Below are 19011 nucleotides of genomic sequence, written 5' to 3'. Positions count from 1 at the left end.
AGAGAATGCTAAACTCAAATAGTTGTTCATATAAAAATTCACCAACCTAGATTTTCACTTTCCAATGAAATTCTTAAATGGAGAGCTTCACCACCAACTGTCAGAAACTATTCATCCTGTCAACACCTTTCACAGTTGAACATTGTTGTCTAGAAATTCAAAAATGTAAAAGGCAATTTTTTTGTGTACAGGTGATTGAGAATGGCTGGCAGTGACACTGAAGCTTTGCAATTTGAATGGTGGTGGTGAAGTGCTCCGTGGATCGGAAAATGGGAGAAGACTTGAATTGCGAATCAGTTCTTTGTCCAGCTGGAATTGGAGAGCGTGCTGATGGATTGGAAAAGGTAGTTGTGAATATGATCAATAATCAGTAGTTCAACAGGTTGCTTGGCAAGATATTATTGGACTGAGATCTGTGGCATAGCAATTTCAGAGTAGGGGAACCGGGTGGAGATGGGTGAGTTGGTGAGAGAGGAGGGGTGGCAAGGATGTTGGTGGAGTGCAGTTGAGATACTGTCACCTAATTTTTCACTGGTAGGTATCTTTCTGGTTCTCTTCCATTTCCTGCACTGGATTCTCATTAAAATCAGTTCATACAAGGTTTATTATTCCCCCAGGTAAACATACTTTACCAATGCCTTGCCATTTCACTGGAAATTCACATCTATTGTTTCCAATCTTTGCTGTAGAGCATAACTTAAACAGTCATATAATTGTTCCAGTGATAAAGAACCACGGTAAGTCATTTACTTATTTGGTAATATTCCAACCTGTACTGTGCCACGTTTGGAAGTATATACAGTACTGTGCAAAAGATTAGGTACATCTATATAGCTAGGGTGCCGAAGACTATTGCACTGTACTGCTGCCACAAAAAAAAAACAAATTTCATGACATGTGACTGATGCTAAACTATATTCTGATAGGGGTCTATATTGTGGACTTAAGAATGGGAAGTGGGCAGAAAGAGGGGAATCATGGTTGGGGAAAAGAGGAAGGGAGAGGGGAGGGAGCAGAAAACACCAATGAGTCATTCTGTAATGATCAATAAACCAACTGTTTGGAATCAAATGGCCTTGCCTGGTTTCTCAGGGCAGGGTGTGTCTGGCACTCTTCCCACACCCTACCCACAGTGCTCCACCCTCATCATTCCCAACATCCTTTGCTCCAGCCAGATTTACAAACTCGCTCTCCACTCCATGTTGACAAACATAGTACTGTGCAAAAGTCTTAGGCCTCTTAGCTATATAATGTGGCTAAGAGTTTTGCACAGCGCTTTACTGTCCTGGGAATACCCAGTAACAAGGATGCACAGGACAACATGTTCCAAATTCCCCTACAACATTTCAAAAGCAGTGCTGCACATGAATTAACAACATCTTGTGTGTCCCAATACAGAAGTCACGTCAGCTGCAAGGCTAACTTGTTGCCCTCTTAAACTTTTGAGAGTTTGCAAAAATATCTTAAAAAATTACTGTGTTTTATTTTGTTAAAAAATGATTCTTAGTTGTATAATGCTGAAAAAAAAACACCATGCAACATCGCTCTAGGGACAAGTTTACTTTCAGAATTGCATTGAAACATAAAAAGGACATATATACAATGTCAAATACTGTTGTCAACTCTACCACATTTTGAAGTTTAAATGGAGTTTGGAAGCCACCAAATGGAGATTATGGATATTCATGTCAGTTCTATTATGATTGAGCAAGGGTGACCCAGGAATGAGTGATGCAGTTCTGGTCCTGATCTAAACCCCTCAGGGAGCTGTATAGAAAAAAAAGCAATTATACTCAGCTATACAAGTTATCTTATATTTTGTAATTATTTGTATATGCTCTGTGTTACCTTGATATAGAAATTCAGTTTTTCAACTAATATGCCTTACAGATACTTTTCCACATAAAACTGGAATTACGGTATGGATGATTACTAAATTTGACAACCTACTTTAGGTAGCGGCTGAGCTCCTGCCTGCTGCAACGAGACCAGTGATAACGGTGAAACGCCGCCTGTACCAAAGGTGCCATGATGCTGCCCATACTTGTCTCATCAGCACAGCGATTACCTTGCCCATCATGTTCCATTCCTAAACTGTTAGCAAGCATGTACTAGTCATTTCAGAAATTCACTTATTCAAGAAAGCATAATAAAACTATATAATATACATGAATTCAAATACTGTTGCAACATTTTGTTCAAATTTTAAAACATTCCACTACTTTTGGAGGCACAGGCACAATATTCAAACACCTGACTCACATGCCCCTTACAGAAAACAAAACATAAAATCTGATATTGTAGACAATTCCTAACTACTAATGTCACATCCTTCAAGTCTCCCTATTGAATCATAACCTAATCTTTTGCTGGTAAATGTCTTTCTAATTCTCTTCCACTTCCTGCATCAAATCCTCATTAAGCTGAGGTACAAAAAGATTTATCATCCCCCCAGTTAAACATACTTTTCCTGGACCTCACCATTTCATTGGAAATTTACCCCTATTTTTTCCATCCTTTGCTGTATTGCATATCTTAAACAATCATATAATCGCCTCAATGATAAAGAACCATAGTAAGACACCATCTGGAATTTTAAGTATTCTAACTTCTCGACTCAAAGCAGGATATAGTTGCTCTGCAGGAATCTGTTCCTCATATCAGAGTTAGTTAAAACTAGAGGATATAGATTTTCCATAATGGGTAAAAGATTTAGAGGGGATCTGAGGGAGACTTTTGCATCCAGAGAGTGACGAGGACTTCAAATACACTGCCAGAGAATAGTGGGAAAAGAATTGCTGACAACATTCAAGTGCCTAAGTGAACATCTGAATTTGCTAGACATAGAGGTAAGTGGGCCAAATGCCAGAAGGTGGGATTAACGGATGGGTACCACTGGTTAGTATGGACGTGTTTGGCCTTAATGGCCAATTTCTATGTTGTATGATTTGGCACTAGGAAGAATAGCAAATCACTGGACTGATTTTCTCATTGGTTGAGGAAAGAGTAAGCAGATTAGGTCAGCATATTCCTGACTTTAGCAAAATGAGAGGTGTATACAAAATTCTTAAGGATTTGACAGAGTAAATGTAAAGTTGGGTGCTTGATAGTACAATTGTGGAAGACCAAGGAATCTGTTTCTGTGTTGTAAGGCTCTATTAACGATTGGTGAACCAGTGATGTTTAACAACAATCCATTAATTTCTAGCCTTCTATTCAGAAACTGCAGAGGGTTAAGGTTGCAGCTCAGCACATCACATAATGGAAACATGATAGTGTAGGGAAGTGTATGATCATATACTTTGGTAGAAGGAATAAAAGTATAAACTATTTTCTAAGTAGTGTGTGAATTCAGAAATTGGAGGTAAAATGGGATTTGGGAGTCCTAGTGCAACACAGTCCTAGAAAGCACATACCACCAGCTGAAGGATAGCTTCCAATCCGTTCTTATAAGAATACTGAATGTTCCCTATTATGATAAGCTGGACTATTGACTTCACAGTCCATCTGGTTAAGATCTTTCACCTTTTTCTCTACCTGCACTGGACTCTATCTGTAATTGTAACACTTCATTCTATATTCTGTTACGGTTCCACTGTAGCTTGGGATATGTGACAGTAGTAAACCAGGATATATAAACAGTTAGACCGCCTGAATTTAAATTATATTATTCTGCCGCCTTGGTGGGATTTGAATGTATTGATCCAGATCAATGATTCAGTTGTCTGGTTACTAGGCTATTTCAGTGAGCAGTTAGGAATCTTGAAGGAAAAAAACCTGATGGGATTTAAATCTGCAATCCAGTAGTATCATTGTTACCAATACTGAGACTACATTTTTATTTTGCTTTTAAATTTCATATTCATTAATTAACTATATTTAAATTCTCCGATTGCTCAGCTGGGACTTAAAATTCAGGTCTCCATCAAAAGATCCACTATGTCAAATTCTTCCTCATATATGTTGAGGATGCTGATGCTACATTCAACAGTTTTCTGATTTCATTTTAAAGCACAAAAAGTAATTTTGCCCTGTGTGGTTCAAGAAATTGAAGAACAGAAGAAAAAATATAGGAGCAAGCCTTGGCATCCCTTGAATATGCTTCTCATCTCATGATATCATCAAATATCCAAGTTCAAAGTAAATTTATTATCAAAGTCCATATATGTCACCATATCCAACCTTGAGATACATTTTCTTGTGGCATACAAAGTAAATCCAAGGAACACAATAGAATCAATGAAAGACCACACTCAACATGATAGAAAAACAACCAATGTGCAAAAGACAACAAACTGCAAATACAAAAGGAAAGGTAAATAATAATAATAATAATAATAATAATAAATAACCAATAAATATTGAGAACATGAGACAAAGAATCCTTGAAATTAAGTCCATAGGTTATGGGAACAGTTCAGTGACAGGGCGAGTGAAGTTATCCCCTCTGGTACAAGAGCCTGATGATTGAAGGGTAATAACTGTTCCTGAAACTGGTGGTATGGGTTCTGAGGCTCCTGTACCTTCTTCCTGATGGCAGAAGCGAGAAGAGGGCAAGGCCTGGATGGTGGGGTCCCTGATTTTGGATGCTGCTTTCTTGTGATAGTGCTCCATGCTCCGTGTAGAGGTGTCAATGGTAGGTAGAATTTTGCTTGTGATGGACTAGGCCGTGTCCTCTACTTTTTGCAGGCTTTTCCATTCAAGAGCATTTGTGTGTCCATACCAGACTATGATGCAACCAGTCAATATACTGTCCACCACATATCTATAGAAGTCTGGTAAAGTTTTAGATGTCATGCCAAATCTTGGTAAATTTCTAACGAAGCAGAGGTGCTGCTGTGCTTTCTTCATAATGGCATTTACATGCTCGACCCAAGACAGATCCTCTGAAATAACACTGAGGAATTTAAAGTTGCTCACCCTTTCCACCTCTAATTCCCTGATGAGGACTGGCTCATGGACCTCCAGTTTTCTCCTCTTGAAGTCAATAATTAGTTCCTTGTTCTTACTGACATTGAGTGAGAAGTTGTTGTTGTGGCACCACTCAGTCAGATTTTCAATCTCCCTCGTATACTGTGTGCTGATTCTTCACCACTTTTGATTCAGCCAACAACAGTCGTGTTGTCAGCAAACTTAAATATGGTATTGGAGCAGTGCTTAGCCTCACAGTCATAATTATAAAGCGAGTAGAGCAGGGAGCTAAGCATATAGCGTTGTGGTGGACCTGTGCTGATGGAGATTGTGCAGGTGTTATTGCCAATCCGTACTGACTGGGGTCTGCAAATGAAGAAGCAGAGGATCTAGTTGCACAAGGAGGTATTGAGGCCAAGGTCTTGATTAGTTTTGAGGGGATGATAGTACTTACTACAATCATACCAAAATAGTAATGAGCACGAGGATCTGGATCAACGGAGATAAGTTAAGATAGTAGGTCCAGCACTATGAAGCAGTAGCTATGACCAAACTGAAACATTGTACAACTTGAGGATTTTAATGGTCTCCTATTGTGGTGTGACTGTTCTACTAGCAATGAGTCAGAAGCTTTTCTAACTAGACCAATAGATGGTGCTCTAACACTCCAATGATTGTGGTAACTACACATTGAACTGCCACACAAGCGAATGTGCTGGAATCTGGAGCAAAATAAAACACAAAACATCCATACAGGCATACATTGGCATTTCAGGTCAAAACCCTGCAAGAGGACCTGAAAAAGTAGAAAAAAGACAGGCAGTATGCAGAAGTGAGAGGGAGGGTTCTTCAAAAGCTGGTAGGTGATAAGCCATAACAGATGGGTGGGGCAGGGGATGATGGGCAAATGAAGTCAGACAGGGAAAGGAGAGGAGGTGAGGAACTACTGAGACAGAAGTCTGGTAGACAATAGATGGAAACAGATAAGAAAACAAATTAGGCAGGTGGAGCCAGTTGGATGGGGGAAGGGAAAGGGTACAGATCAATGCTGGTAAGAGATACTGTAGGTGGAATCAGGTCTGGAAAATTTAATGTTCATACTATTGGGTTATAGACCACCCAAGTGGAATTTTGGGATTGCATTTGGCCTCAGCTTGATGTGGAAAAGATTAATGATAAATACATGAGTGTGAGAATGGGAAGAGAAGTTGAAATGGCATGCAACTACAGAGAATGAAATCATGTATTCTGAATGAATTCTAGAAATTGACCAAAGTTATGGATAAACTTAATGAAAAGGGAGAAGGCTCCTAAGTCACAACTTAGAAATACTCCTCACTCCCAACTTAGGCTGTTCCTTCTTCCTCAGGATTTATGTATTGGCTCTTCCCTCTCCTATCCTTCCCATGATTCAGGCAGCCAGTTCCATAGAAAAGTCCTCTCAGGCATCAAACTACAACATGACATATGTTTACAAAAATAATCTCTAACAAATTCTCATCTGAAACACAATCTTGGCCTCAGTCAATGCCTCCCCTCATTCTTGGCCAATGTAACTTGACTTTAGTCTCTTTTATATTATACCTAAATGTATTTCATTTGGGCTGTAGTTCTCCCTCTCTAACACTCTTGCTCCAAAACTGGCATTTTCTCATCTTTGCATTCCTTTTCTCTCATACACGTACAGTGAAAACTGTCCCTAAGAGCTTCTTTCCACATGGTCCCCTTACCATCTTTCAGTCCAAAATATATTGCTGACCACTTGAACTGGATACTGAGAGACCAGTCTCATGGGAAAAAAACATATACAGTGGGAAAAATATTACAGGAAATGTGGTTAATAGAGTGAACAGCAGGTTAAGGACATTAAAAACGCAATCACGTCTGTGCAAGAACCATGGTGGGAGGGTAGGAGATGGACGAGAAAGGGGTGGGGAGTAAGGGAGAAAAAGACAACATGCAAGGGTTAGAGAGTCATGTTCTCAGGCCTTACCACAACAAATTAAAGCTAAGCACCTGCTAAAATTATGTCACAATGATGAAGGTTGCATAGCTATTGCCAACACTATCCTGACTTTCTGCTTGCCAACTATGGAAAAAAGTGATCTTCTAGTAGGCTACTACCTCTTTTTTGTATTGTTTGCTACTACTGCTAGTCAGGCAATGACTATGAGAAAGACCATTTAATTTTGGCTAAATCCAATATAAAAAATAGACTTTTTACTTCAATTAGCCCTGGATAGTATCAGTATGTACCATTATTAATCTTCTCACCTACTGCCTGAAAACTAACATTGATATACATTCTAAGATGATTGTGGTAATAAGGTTTAACAGATTGAATTAAATATTACTTCTTCCTCTTTTGTGCCAATCCCCAGTCTAGTTATATATGTGCCAAGAGTAACTGCTCTGCAACCCAGAATTTGCACTGAAGTTTTGTGCTTAAGGTATCTGCAGTGGTGTTTTCTTGCAATGCATACTTACACATGACCTGTTTCATGGGCTACAACAAATGCAGAAGAGAATCCATCTTCATGGTTGAGGGTACAGCTTCTTAGTGGATGGCACATGCCTGTCACTGGAGCATAACCTGTGCATAACACAAAGCACAGAACTATGAAAAAACTGAGAATGACCCAGTTCTTCACATACATTTACAACTGGAGCTCATCAACATATAAGGACCACAGAAGTGTAAATTCTCTGAAAGACACAAAATATAGACTAACATAATACTAAAATAATATCTTTTTTCCATGGTAGTTAATACACAAGAAAGAGCGTTACTCCATGCTTCTATCTTGGGGAAGGATTAAAAAAAGTGGGCTGAAACATCAACTATTTATTCATTTCCATAGATGCTATCTGACCTGCAGAGTTCTTCCAACATTTTGTTGTTTTGCCTTGGATTTCCAACATCTGCAGATTTTCTTTTGTTTGTCGGGCTGAATACAAATGTTTCTCTGAATAAAATCATTGCTGAGCAAAGTTTTAGATAATACTGTAAGCCCTAGTCTCAAAGGTTCTGGAGCATGCAAGTGTAACATTAATTATTGTAATACATTAATAAATTGATAACAATTAAAAATACTGCAAACATGGAAACTGTAGCCCGAGAGTGACTTCATTCATTGTAGAGAGGCTCTACAACATGTAGTCAAAATTATTTTGCTCTCCTTTATATTTCAAACTGTCCAATGCATCACTGGGACTAACCTACCCACCATCAAGGACATCTATACAGAAAGGTATCAGAAAAGGGCCAATAACATCATGAAGGATCACATCCACCCTGCTTATAGACTGTTCGTCACATGCCCATCAGGGAGGAGTTTCTGTAGCATCCATGCCAGGACCATCAGCCTCAAAGGGGAACATCGACACAGACCATGAAAGGCCGCGTCGGGCATTTTCATGCCTTACAAGGCGCAGATTGGAAGTCTGTGTGGGGCACCACTCCTCGCACAGACTAGAGCAATGTGTGATTAAGTGCCTTGCTCAAGGACACAAACACGCTGCCACAGCTGAGGCTCTAGCGAACTAGTGACCTTGTGATAACCACAAACAGATGAACGCCTTAACCACTTGGTCACGTGCCTCAAAAACAGTTACTTTCCCCAAGTAGTAAGGCTGATCAACAACTACACCCACTAACTTCACCACTACTTTATTTCCATTCGCTCACCTTATGTACAACCTAACATCATTATCAACCTGCTGTATGTGTATAAGCTATCCTATGTGTTTATATTAATAGTGTTTTTATATTATTATGTTCTTCATCTTTTGTGTTTTTGGCACGTGCTTTGGATCCAAAGTAACAATTATTTCATTCTCCTTTATATTTCTATACAGAAATGACATTAAATAATCTTGAATCTTGAAATTATTTGGTTCTAGTAAGGTACTGACCAACAGTTTACTTCATAATTCAGATGTAGAATTTATTATCTTTCTATATGTTGTAATCACAGTATAGTACTACAAATTTAAGTTTGAAGAGATGAAGGGACACTTGTTTTTGTCAATTTGATCAATTAAAACTATTTCTCTAACAAGAAATCTGCATACTATAGGTGAGGCTGTTCATTAGGTACATGTTTGAGATCTTTACAAATGATCCAGCTGGAAAAGTATTCAGTAAATGAAAACAAAAAAAAAAACTGCAGGTGCTGGAAATCTGAAATAAAAACAGGAAATGCTGGAAATGCACAGTAGGTCACATAATCTTCTGACAAACAGTCATTGACCAAAAACGCAAACACTTCTCCGGGTTGAACTCCATCTGCCACTTCTCAGCCCACTTCTGCATCTTATCAATGTCTCTCTGCAATCTGCGAAAATCTTCTACACTATCCACAACACCACCAACTTTTGTGTCGTCTGCAAACTTGCCAACCCACCCTTCTACCCCCACATCCAGGTTGTTAATAAAAATCAGGAAAAGTAGAGGTCCCAGAATCAATCCTTGTGGGACACTACTAGTCACAACCCTTCAATCCGAATGTGCTCCCTCCACCACGACCCTCTGCTTTCTGCAGGCAAGCCAATTCTGAACCCACCTGGCCAAAATTCTCTGGATCCCATGTCTTTTGACTTCCTGTATAAGCCTACCATGTGGAACCTTGTCAAATGCCTTACTAAAATCCACATAGATCACATCCACTGCTCTACCCTCATCTATATGCCTGGTTACCTCCTCAAAGAACTCTATCAGGCTTGTTAGACATGATCTGCCCTTCACAAAGCCATGCTGACTGTCCCTGATCAGACCATGATTCTCTAAATGCCCATAGGTCTTATCTCTAAGAATCTTTTCCAACAGCTTTCCCACCACAGACGTAAGAGTCACTGGTCTATAATTACCCGGACTATCCCTACTGCCTTTTTTGAACAAGGGGACAACATTCGCCTCCCTCCAATCCTCCGGTACCATTCCCGTGGACAACGAGGATATAAAGATCCTAGCCAGAGGCTCAGCAATCTCTTCCCTCGCCTCATGGAGCAGCCTGGGGAATATTCCCCGGGGACTTATCTGTCCTAATGTATTTTAGCAACTCCAACACCTCCTCTCCCTTAATATCAACATGCTCCAGAACATCAACCTCACTCATATTGTCTTCACCGTCCTCAAGTTCCCTCTCATTGGTGAATACCGAAGAGAAGTATTCATTGAGGACCTCGCTCACTTCCACCGCTTCCAGGCACATTAAAGGCAAAACACTATGTGGTTGAGCATTCGGAACAAATTCACCCCAGCAATTTCTATGGGATCCCAGGTGCCATTTCAATACAGTCACTAGTAATCTTTGCCACCATGCATTATGAGAGGGATTAGGTAGAAAATCAAAAACTGTATATATAGATACACAAATGATTCAAAAGCTTTACTTCAATAAAATGTCAACATCAAATTTTTAGAAATGCTAAAACAATACTTAAATAACCTATTAATATTATTTAAACTCTTTCTTCTGATGTGGAAATGCACCTAAAATATGCAACTGCCCGTGAAGTTCAGAGCTCCATCAATGATGCTGCTGGCCCAAGTCATATATCTGCAAATCCCATCTGCTGTTGGTGTTAAAACTGAAACATATTTAAGTACATTTCTGAAAGACTTGATTAACTTGTAAAATATTCCAATACTATCACAAAAACCATTTGGTAAGCTGTGTCACTGAAAAAAATGTGCCATTTGAAGATATTCTGTGTATCTTGCCAAAAAACACGTTGCATGAATAGCTACCCCCAAACCATTGTATTACTTTTCATTTTCAATGTGGTAGTATACAGCTGCATTTTCAAACAATCTTTTAAAAACCACTGCGCAGGCAAACCAATTAAACTAATTTAATATGAACACTATATTGTGAAGCCTACTGCAGATACACACCTTCCCACAGTTACAACAAGCATCAGTCAGCAAATGCATATCCATGCTAATGGCATTAACAAGACAAACAGTATTTTAGCACAGATCCTTACATGAAAAAATAAAAGCCACATTTTACATACATTCCTCGATCAAGTAGTGTGCAGTTATCCAGCTATGCACAGTGAAGGTGTGATATTATTTTATTAAAATATGGATCTGTATTAATTTAACTTTTTACAGCTCATGCAAATCTGTCCTTTCCAAAAAACGGCATGCTGAAAGCACTGCTTGCAAATATGTTTAAAACGACAGCTCAAAGTAAAGCTTAATCCCATCAATTTGTAATTAATATATTACATCTATTTTGACTAATTCTCAAATACTTTCCTGTCATAGAAAATATATCATGATATTGACAATATTCTGGTGATGTCTAGTTTTACAGCAAAGTGATACTTGCTTATATGTGTTACTTAAATAGTGAAAACTACAGTATACTTGAGAGCATTAAATTAGATTTTAACAGCTGTCTTAGGCCTTTTAACAAATGCCTGAAATTTCCACACAGGGGCTTGGCCATGGCAGGAGCATACTTAGTAAGTGGATGACAGACAAATAACTTTGAGGAAAGTTCAAACCAATAATAAATGGGCAAAACAAGCAAAGAAAAAGCATTTGCTGTAGTTGTAATCGATAAGAAAAAGGAATAATAGGTAATTCAAATTTCTTTGACAGAACTATCAAATTATCACTATATGAACGTCAAGATTTTGAAAATAAAAACACCGAGCTAGAAACATCATGCAGTTGTTTTCTAATTCAATTAAATATAATGTGTTGTACTCATTAGCAGTTGATTAAACAGACGTGGAAAAAGTTGAAGACAAAACTGAAATGTGTTAAGTTCTTCCACTTGCCATAGAAAGAGACAAGCAGGCAATTGCACACCCACAAAGAAGCAAAGTTTGGGCATTCTGACAGTACAAGAGGAATCTCAGGGACAAACTATTAATAAATTTTAAATAATATGTGTATCAGAAATGAAGCACCAGAATGGGAATGCAAATGTTTTTCTAAAGAATATGCTGTATGAAAGAAATGAGCCTTTGAGAAAGAGAAGTAGTTATATAATTCAAAACTGGATCATTCAAAAAACAGCAAATAAAGTTAAGAACACATCAGCACTACCGATGTCTACAGAATGTTAATTGCTTGTAAAAAATACATTTTAATTTATATTAAATTTATGTCAGAGTAATTATATTCCAAGAAGTTACCTCTTACCTGCAGAATTCAGACTGCACACACCTGATCGAGAACAATACTGTACCTTGCATACCTGCAGGACCAAAATCTTGCCTGGTAAGGAATATGGCATGATCGTGATGCTCCGCGTGCTCCGGATCAGAGCGCTGTTGAACATGAGCCCACCGGCAAACTTGTTCTAAACTTCGAGAAGGATTCCCATGCTCTATTAAGCTGATCGACTGCAAAATAAGAACAATGTATAGTTAACAAAACAAAATAAGTTTATGAAAACAGAAACTCAACAAAATTGAATTTTAATTCTTCATTACTTAAAATGAATTTAAGTTTCTTGATTTTTTAAAGGTGCATGGTTATCTGTGGGGTCATTGAATATATGTTTGAAAATAAAATTAGATTTAACTTTTGATTGGCTTCAATTCCATAGTTTTTTGTCCCCAACAAGCTTTTTCTATTCAAAAATCTATGTTTTCAGAGGTGGCAGAAAGAAAATTAGGATTGCAACCATATCCCAACTCGGGAAATGCAATGGCAAGCACATCCAATATGCTGAATTGGCTGAGATCAGAGAATTTAGCACATACCTGGAACGCTGACTCGGAATTACAATCACAAGTGCATTTACAAACTTAGCTGTCAATTGATCAAGTAAACCTAACTGAGCACATCACATACAATCTTATTTTTAATGCACCTTATCAAATTTAATTCAACTGAATTACAAGATTGTATTAGAATATGCAACACAAAAGTTCATTTTCAGCTATGAAATTTTTCCAAAGTTGGAAGCTACCTGCATGGAAAAATTATGCTATTTGTTTTCTATGCTTTGTTTCATCTATAAATGAAGTCCCGTTTCAGTCCTTTTCTTGCCCATTATTTCCAATCCATGAATACAAAATGGTAAACCTTCAAAGTGACAGAGATAAACTACACAAATAAGAGTGTCACAGCCTTTATCAGATAAGCACAATGATCAGCTGGTGCATGATCTATCCCGCACTGAATTGCTGAGCATAATGATTTTCCTTTTGGTTCTTTACAGTTCAAATCATTTATTACATACCCCAAACACAAATATTTGGTAAGACATTAATTAGTCAGAATAAACAACTAACTCAATTGGATTGGTACCAGGGCTACACCAAACGTCATAAACAAAGTTAAAAATTTCACTACCGTGCATTTTACTTACTGTTAAAAAGGCTCAGTAATCATAATTTCTGACAGATTTAAGACCTCTGTCTTAAGCAGAGTATCAAAGAGACACAGAAATTCCTGCATTTTTGTTGAAGAGATGACAACAGTTGTTTGTTGGCTTCTTCTGGTTTGGCAGTTGAATGATGTGCAGGCATAAAAGTACTGAAAGAACGATATATTAGGCATAGGCAAAAGATGTTCTTCATCAGAAAAGCAAAAAAACTAAGTGATGACAATGCAACTGGCAACATCTTGTGTGCAAATTGGCAAGTGATTCATATTCCAAATATTTGGGAATTTTGGTTGATCACAAAAAGACTTTTAGAATTAATATCGACCTATTTGCATGCATACTCATAAGACTAGTGTTCATGAATAGAGATCCCAACTTTGCCCATTGTAGCACATAGAGGAGCTCACTTTATTACCTTGAGAAGGCAGCCCAGACTATTTCCATGAAATGCCATCAATTCTGCGCACCTCTCAATGTAAGGAAGACCAAGACTGAGATTCTTACATGTGCTTGGGCAATTGCAGTTGGTGGCTCTTCACCAGACTTTCCATAGAATCACAGCAACTTATCAAGGAGGTCATCAGTCTAAAATCTGCACCAGGTTACTTCCAAGTGTCAGTTCTTAAGACTGTAGTCTTATCGTTATGGCTTTTCAAATGCTCATTCATGTACCTGTTGAAATGTGATGAGGATTTCTGCCTCCACTACCCTTACAAGACTGTGACTTATAAATACCCAATTCTCCCTTGGACTTTACACCAATTAACATACTTAGTTGATGTGGCCTAGTTATCCATTTGTCTATATTCTTCCTATTTGCCAATCTTCCTATGGCCTTCTAAGTTCTAAAGAAAATAATCCTAGCATAGTCAATCTCTTCTCCGATTAATTCTTTTTGAAAATATCTTTTTTATAATGCGTATGTTGCAGTTTAACTGGAGTTGAACTATCTCTTACACAGTTTTAGCATAAATTCTTTGCTCTTAAAATTCTAAGCCTCAGCCAACATAGACAAGTATTTCCTATACTTCTTTAGTTGTCTTATCTGTTGATCACCTTTCCAGATATATTAACATGCACTCCAAGAGCCTTCTATGTCTCTACACTTCCTCATATCCCAACATTTACCAAGTACTCTGTCAGACTGTTTACTTGTACAACATGTATTACCTCACTCTTCAACAATGACCAAGCTTTGAATGGCATAGTTGGCATTTTGGGTACATGCCAGGAAGTGAAGGAATCAACATAGAGGATAACCTGATCTGACTTTGTCCTCTTCAATGTACCTGTGACAAATAACAATATGGACCTTGTAAATGTGAATTTGTGGAGACAAAAGAAGTCTTTATTTCATTAGGAGTTTGAGGTGATTTGGTATGTCACCTAAAATATTCTTAAATTTCTACAGTTGTGCAGTGGAGAGCATTCTAAATGGCTGCATCACCGTCTGATATGGGGTGGGAGGCTACTGCACAGGATCAAAGGAAGCTATAGAGTTGTAAACTTAGCTTCATCACGTGCACTAGCCTCCGTAGTATCCAGGACATCTTAAAAGAGCAATGCCTCAAAGAGGTGGCGTCCATCATTAGAGACCTCCATCATATAGGTCATGCCTTGTTCTCATTGCTACCATGAGGAAGGAAGTACAGAAGTGTGAAGGCACACCATAACAATTCAGGAACAGCTTCTTCCCCTCTGTGATCCGGTTTCTGAACAGATATTGAACCCATGAACACTACCTCACTATTTTTATTTCTGTTTTTGTACTACTTATTTAATTATTTAATATACATTGCCTATAAAAAGTATTCACTCCCTTGAAAGTTTTCATGTTTTATTGTTTTACAACATTGAATCACAGTGGATTCAGGTTGGCTTTTTTGACACTGATCAACATAAAAAGATTCGTTCATGTCAAAGTGAAAACTGATCTCTAAAAATTATCCAAATTAATTACAAATATAAAACACAAAATAATTGATTGTATAAGTATTCACCCCCTTCAAGTCAGTATTTAGTAGAGGCACCTTTGGCAGCAATTACAGCCTTGAGTCTGTGTGGATAAGTCTCTGGACACGGCAATTTTTCCCCACTCTTCTTTACGAAACTGTCCAAGCTGTGTCAGATTGTGTCAGAGGCATCGAAAGGCAGGCAGAGCACTACTAGACGTGGTGAGTTCTTTCTCCTTGCATGGGGATTTTTTCTTAAAAACAGTAGCTAGTGTGCAGGCGTAGGAAGCATCAGAGACATCGGCGGCAGGGGAAGGCAGGCAAAGCACCACCAAACGCAGTAAGTTCTTCCTCCTTGCTTGGGTTTTTTTTCTTATTTTTCAAACCATAAAAAAGAGATAGGGTCTAGTGGAGCGGCCATCATCGAAGTGGGGGCTAGGGTCAGAGTGGGAACTTAGAGGCTTTGACTCAAGAGCCTTCAACGAGAAGAGGCTGAGGCCAAAGAAGCACGTAAGAAGGGTAGGTTTTTCCTTTCTGTATTGCTGATTTGATCCTGGTTGCCCATAGTACAGTGCAGGCAGGATGGCAGTGGAATGCTCCTCCCGTAGGATGTGGGAATTCGTGGAACCTGATGGTCTCCCTGATGACTACACCCTGGGAAGTGCAGCCAACTCCAGTTCCTGAAAGACTGCATCAAGGAGGTGGAGGTGGATGAACTCAGGATCACCAAGAAGGCAGAGAAATTGAGAGATAAGACTTTTGAGCAGGTGGTTACACCCAGAGAGCAGAATTCAGAGAGTAGATGGGTGAACACCGAGAGAGGTAAAGGGAGAAAGAAGTTAGTGCAGGGTCCCCTTGTGGCCATTCCCCTCAGCAATAGGTATACCCCTTTGGATACTGATAATGGGGATGAGCTATCTCGGGAAGGCATCAGCAGCCAGACCAATAGCCCTGTGGTTGACTCGGAGTCTCAGAAGGGTAGGGTGAAGTCAGCTGGAGCAATAGTCACAGGGGACTCAATAGTTAGGAGGACAGACAGGAGATTCTGCGGCAGCAAAAAAGATACCAGGATAGTGTGTTGCCTTCTGGGTGGTAGGGATCAGGATGTCTCTGAGCGGTTGCAGAATATTCTTGAAAGGAAGGGTGAGCAGCCAGAAGTTGTGGTACATATTGGTACCAATGACATGGGCAGGAGAGGGGTAGCGGTCCTGCGCAGTAAGTTGAGAGAGTTAGGAAGGAGGCTGAAGAGCAGGACCTCCAAGGTAGTAATCTCTGGATTACTCCTGGTGCCATGAACTAGGGAAGGTCAGAACAAGAAGGCAGCACAGGTGAATTAATGGCTGAGGAAATGGTGCAGGCAGCAGGGTTTCAAGTTCTTGCATCATTGGAACCTATTCTGCGAAAGGGGTGACCTGTACAAGTGGGACAGAATGCACCTGAATTGGAGGGGAACCAATATCCTGAGAGGGAGGTTTGCTAATGCTATTGGGAAGGGTTTTAACTAGATTTGCAGGGAGTTGGGTACTGAAGTGAAAAGGCAAAGGATGGGGTAGATGGCGCACAAGTAGGGACAGCTTGTAGGGAGTTTGTGAGCAGGGATAGCAGATGATAGAGCAAAGACTGAGCCAGGTGGTTTGAGATGTGTCTATTTTAATGCAAGGAGTATCATAAACAAGGCGGATGAACTTTGAGCGTGGATCAATATGTGGAACTATGACGTTATGGCCATTACGGAGGCTTGGATGTCTCAAGGGCAAGAATGGCTGCAAAAAGGATAGGGAGGGATGCAAAAAAGGGCGGGGGGGGTTGTGGCATTGCTAATCAGGGATAGTGTCACAGTTGCAGAAAAGGAAGAAGTCATGGAGGGATGGTCTACTGAGTCAGTGTGGGTGGAAGTCAGAAACAGGAAGGGGGCAATAACTCTGCTGGGTTTTCTAGACCCACCATATACTAACAGAGACATCAAGAAGCAGATAGAGAGGCAGATTCTGGAACAGTGCAATAATAATATGGTTGTTGTGATGGATGATTTTAACTTCCCTAAATTTGACTGGCATCTCCTTAGAGCAAGGGGTTTGGACGTGGTGAAGTTTGTTAGGTGAGTTCAGGAAGGTTTCCTGATGCAATATGTAAATAAGCCAACTAGAGGAGAGGCTGTACTTGATCTGGTATTGGGAAATGAACCTGGTGAGGTGTCAGATCTCTTGGTGGGAGAGTATTTTGGAGGGAGTGATCACAACTCTATCTTCTTTGCCATAGCACTGGAGAGGGATAGCAGCACACAATTTGGGAAAACATTTAATTGTGGTAGAGGGAAATATGATGCTATTAGGCAGAAACTCGGGAGCAGATGTTCTCCGGGAAATGCATGGCAAAAATGTGGCAGATGTCCAGAGATAGGTATGTTCCACTGAGGCAGGGAAAGGATGGTAGGGTAAAAGAACTATGGTGTACAAAGGATGTAGAAAATCTAGCCAAGAAGAAAAGCTTACGAAAGGTTCAAGAAACTAGGTACTGTTAGAGCTCTAGAAAATTACAAGGTTGCCAGGAAGGAGCTTATGAATGTAATTAGGAGAGCTAGAAGGGGTATTGAGAAGGCCTTGGCAAGCAGGATTAAGGAAAACCCAAGGCATTCTACAAGTACGTGAAGTATGTGAAGAGCAAGAGGATAAGCCTTGTGAGAATAGGACCAATCAGATGCAATAGTGGAAATGTGCACATGGAGTCAGAGGAAATAGCGGAGGTACTTAATGAATACTTTGCTTCAGTATTCACCAGGGAAAACGAACTTGGCAATTGTGGGAATGACTTACAGCAGACTGAAATGTTTGAGCATACAGAGGATATGCTGGAGCGTTTGAAAAGCATTAAGTTAAATAAGTCGCTGGGTCCAGACGAGATAGACCCCAGGCTACTGTGGGAAGCAAGGAAGGAGATTGCTGAACCTCTGGCAGTGATCTTTGCATCATCAATAGGATGGGAGAGGTACCAGAGGATTGGAGGGTTACAAAAGTTCCTTTGTTCAAGAAAGGGAGTAGAGATAACCCAGGAAATTATAGACCAGGGTTTTACATCAGTTGTTGGAGAAGATCCTGAGAGGCAGGATTTATGAGCATTTGGAGAGACATAATCTGATTAATCTGATATGGTCGGTAACCAGTGGTGTTCCGCAGGGATCTGTTCTGGGACCTTCCTCTTTGTGATTTTTATAAGTGACCTGGATGAGGAAGTAGAAGTGTGAATTGGTAAGTTTGCTGATGACACAGAAGTTGGGCGTGTTGTGGATAGTCTGGAGGGTTGTCAGAGGTTACATCAGCATATCGATAAGATGCAGAACTGGGCTGAGAAGTGGCAAATGGAGTTCAACCCAGATAAGTGTGAAGTGGTTCATTTTGAGAGGTCAAATTTGAGACAGAATATAATATTAAAAGTAAGACTCTTGGCAGTGTGGAGGATCAGACAGATCTTGGGGTCCATGTCCACAGGACACTCAAAGCTGCTGCGCAGGTTGGCAGTGTTGTTAAGAAGGCATATGGTGTATTGGCCTTCATCAACTGTGGGATTGAGTTTAAGAGCTGTGAGGTAATGTTACAGCTATAACCTTAGTTAGACCCCACTTAAGAGTACTGTGTTCAGTTCTGGTCACCTCACTATAGAAAGGATGTGGATACTATGGAGAGCAGAGGAGATTTACAAGGATGTTGCCTGGATTGGAGAGCGTGCCTTATAATAGGTTGAGTGAACTTCACCTTTTCTCCTTGGAGCGACAGAGGATGAGAGGTGACCTG

At 39.6% G+C, this 19011-nt stretch overlaps 1 protein-coding gene across 3 annotated transcripts in view; it reads right to left on the bottom strand.

Moving 5' to 3' along the window:
• The window catches only part of LOC140212063 (A disintegrin and metalloproteinase with thrombospondin motifs 14), a 236392-nt gene that overhangs the window by 51946 nt on the left and 165435 nt on the right, over positions 1-19011 (bottom strand). For all 3 annotated transcript variants that reach the window (XR_011889636.1, XM_072282531.1, XM_072282530.1), the window contains exons 6-8: positions 12123-12279; positions 7399-7504; positions 1951-2094 (exon numbers count right to left, since the gene is read on the bottom strand). Coding sequence is in view for 2 of the 3 variants with exons in the window: in XM_072282531.1 (XP_072138632.1) it covers positions 1951-2094; positions 7399-7504; positions 12123-12279 (407 nt within the window). In the remaining variant the exon portion in view is untranslated. The remainder of the gene's footprint in view (positions 1-1950; positions 2095-7398; positions 7505-12122; positions 12280-19011) is intronic.

The sequence above is a fragment of the Mobula birostris genome, chromosome 18, assembly GCF_030028105.1.
Source record: "Mobula birostris isolate sMobBir1 chromosome 18, sMobBir1.hap1, whole genome shotgun sequence".
NCBI classification, from domain to species: domain Eukaryota; kingdom Metazoa; phylum Chordata; class Chondrichthyes; order Myliobatiformes; family Myliobatidae; genus Mobula; species Mobula birostris.
The sequence above is the reverse complement of the archived record's forward strand: the minus strand, read 5'-3'. Positions and strand labels throughout refer to the sequence as shown.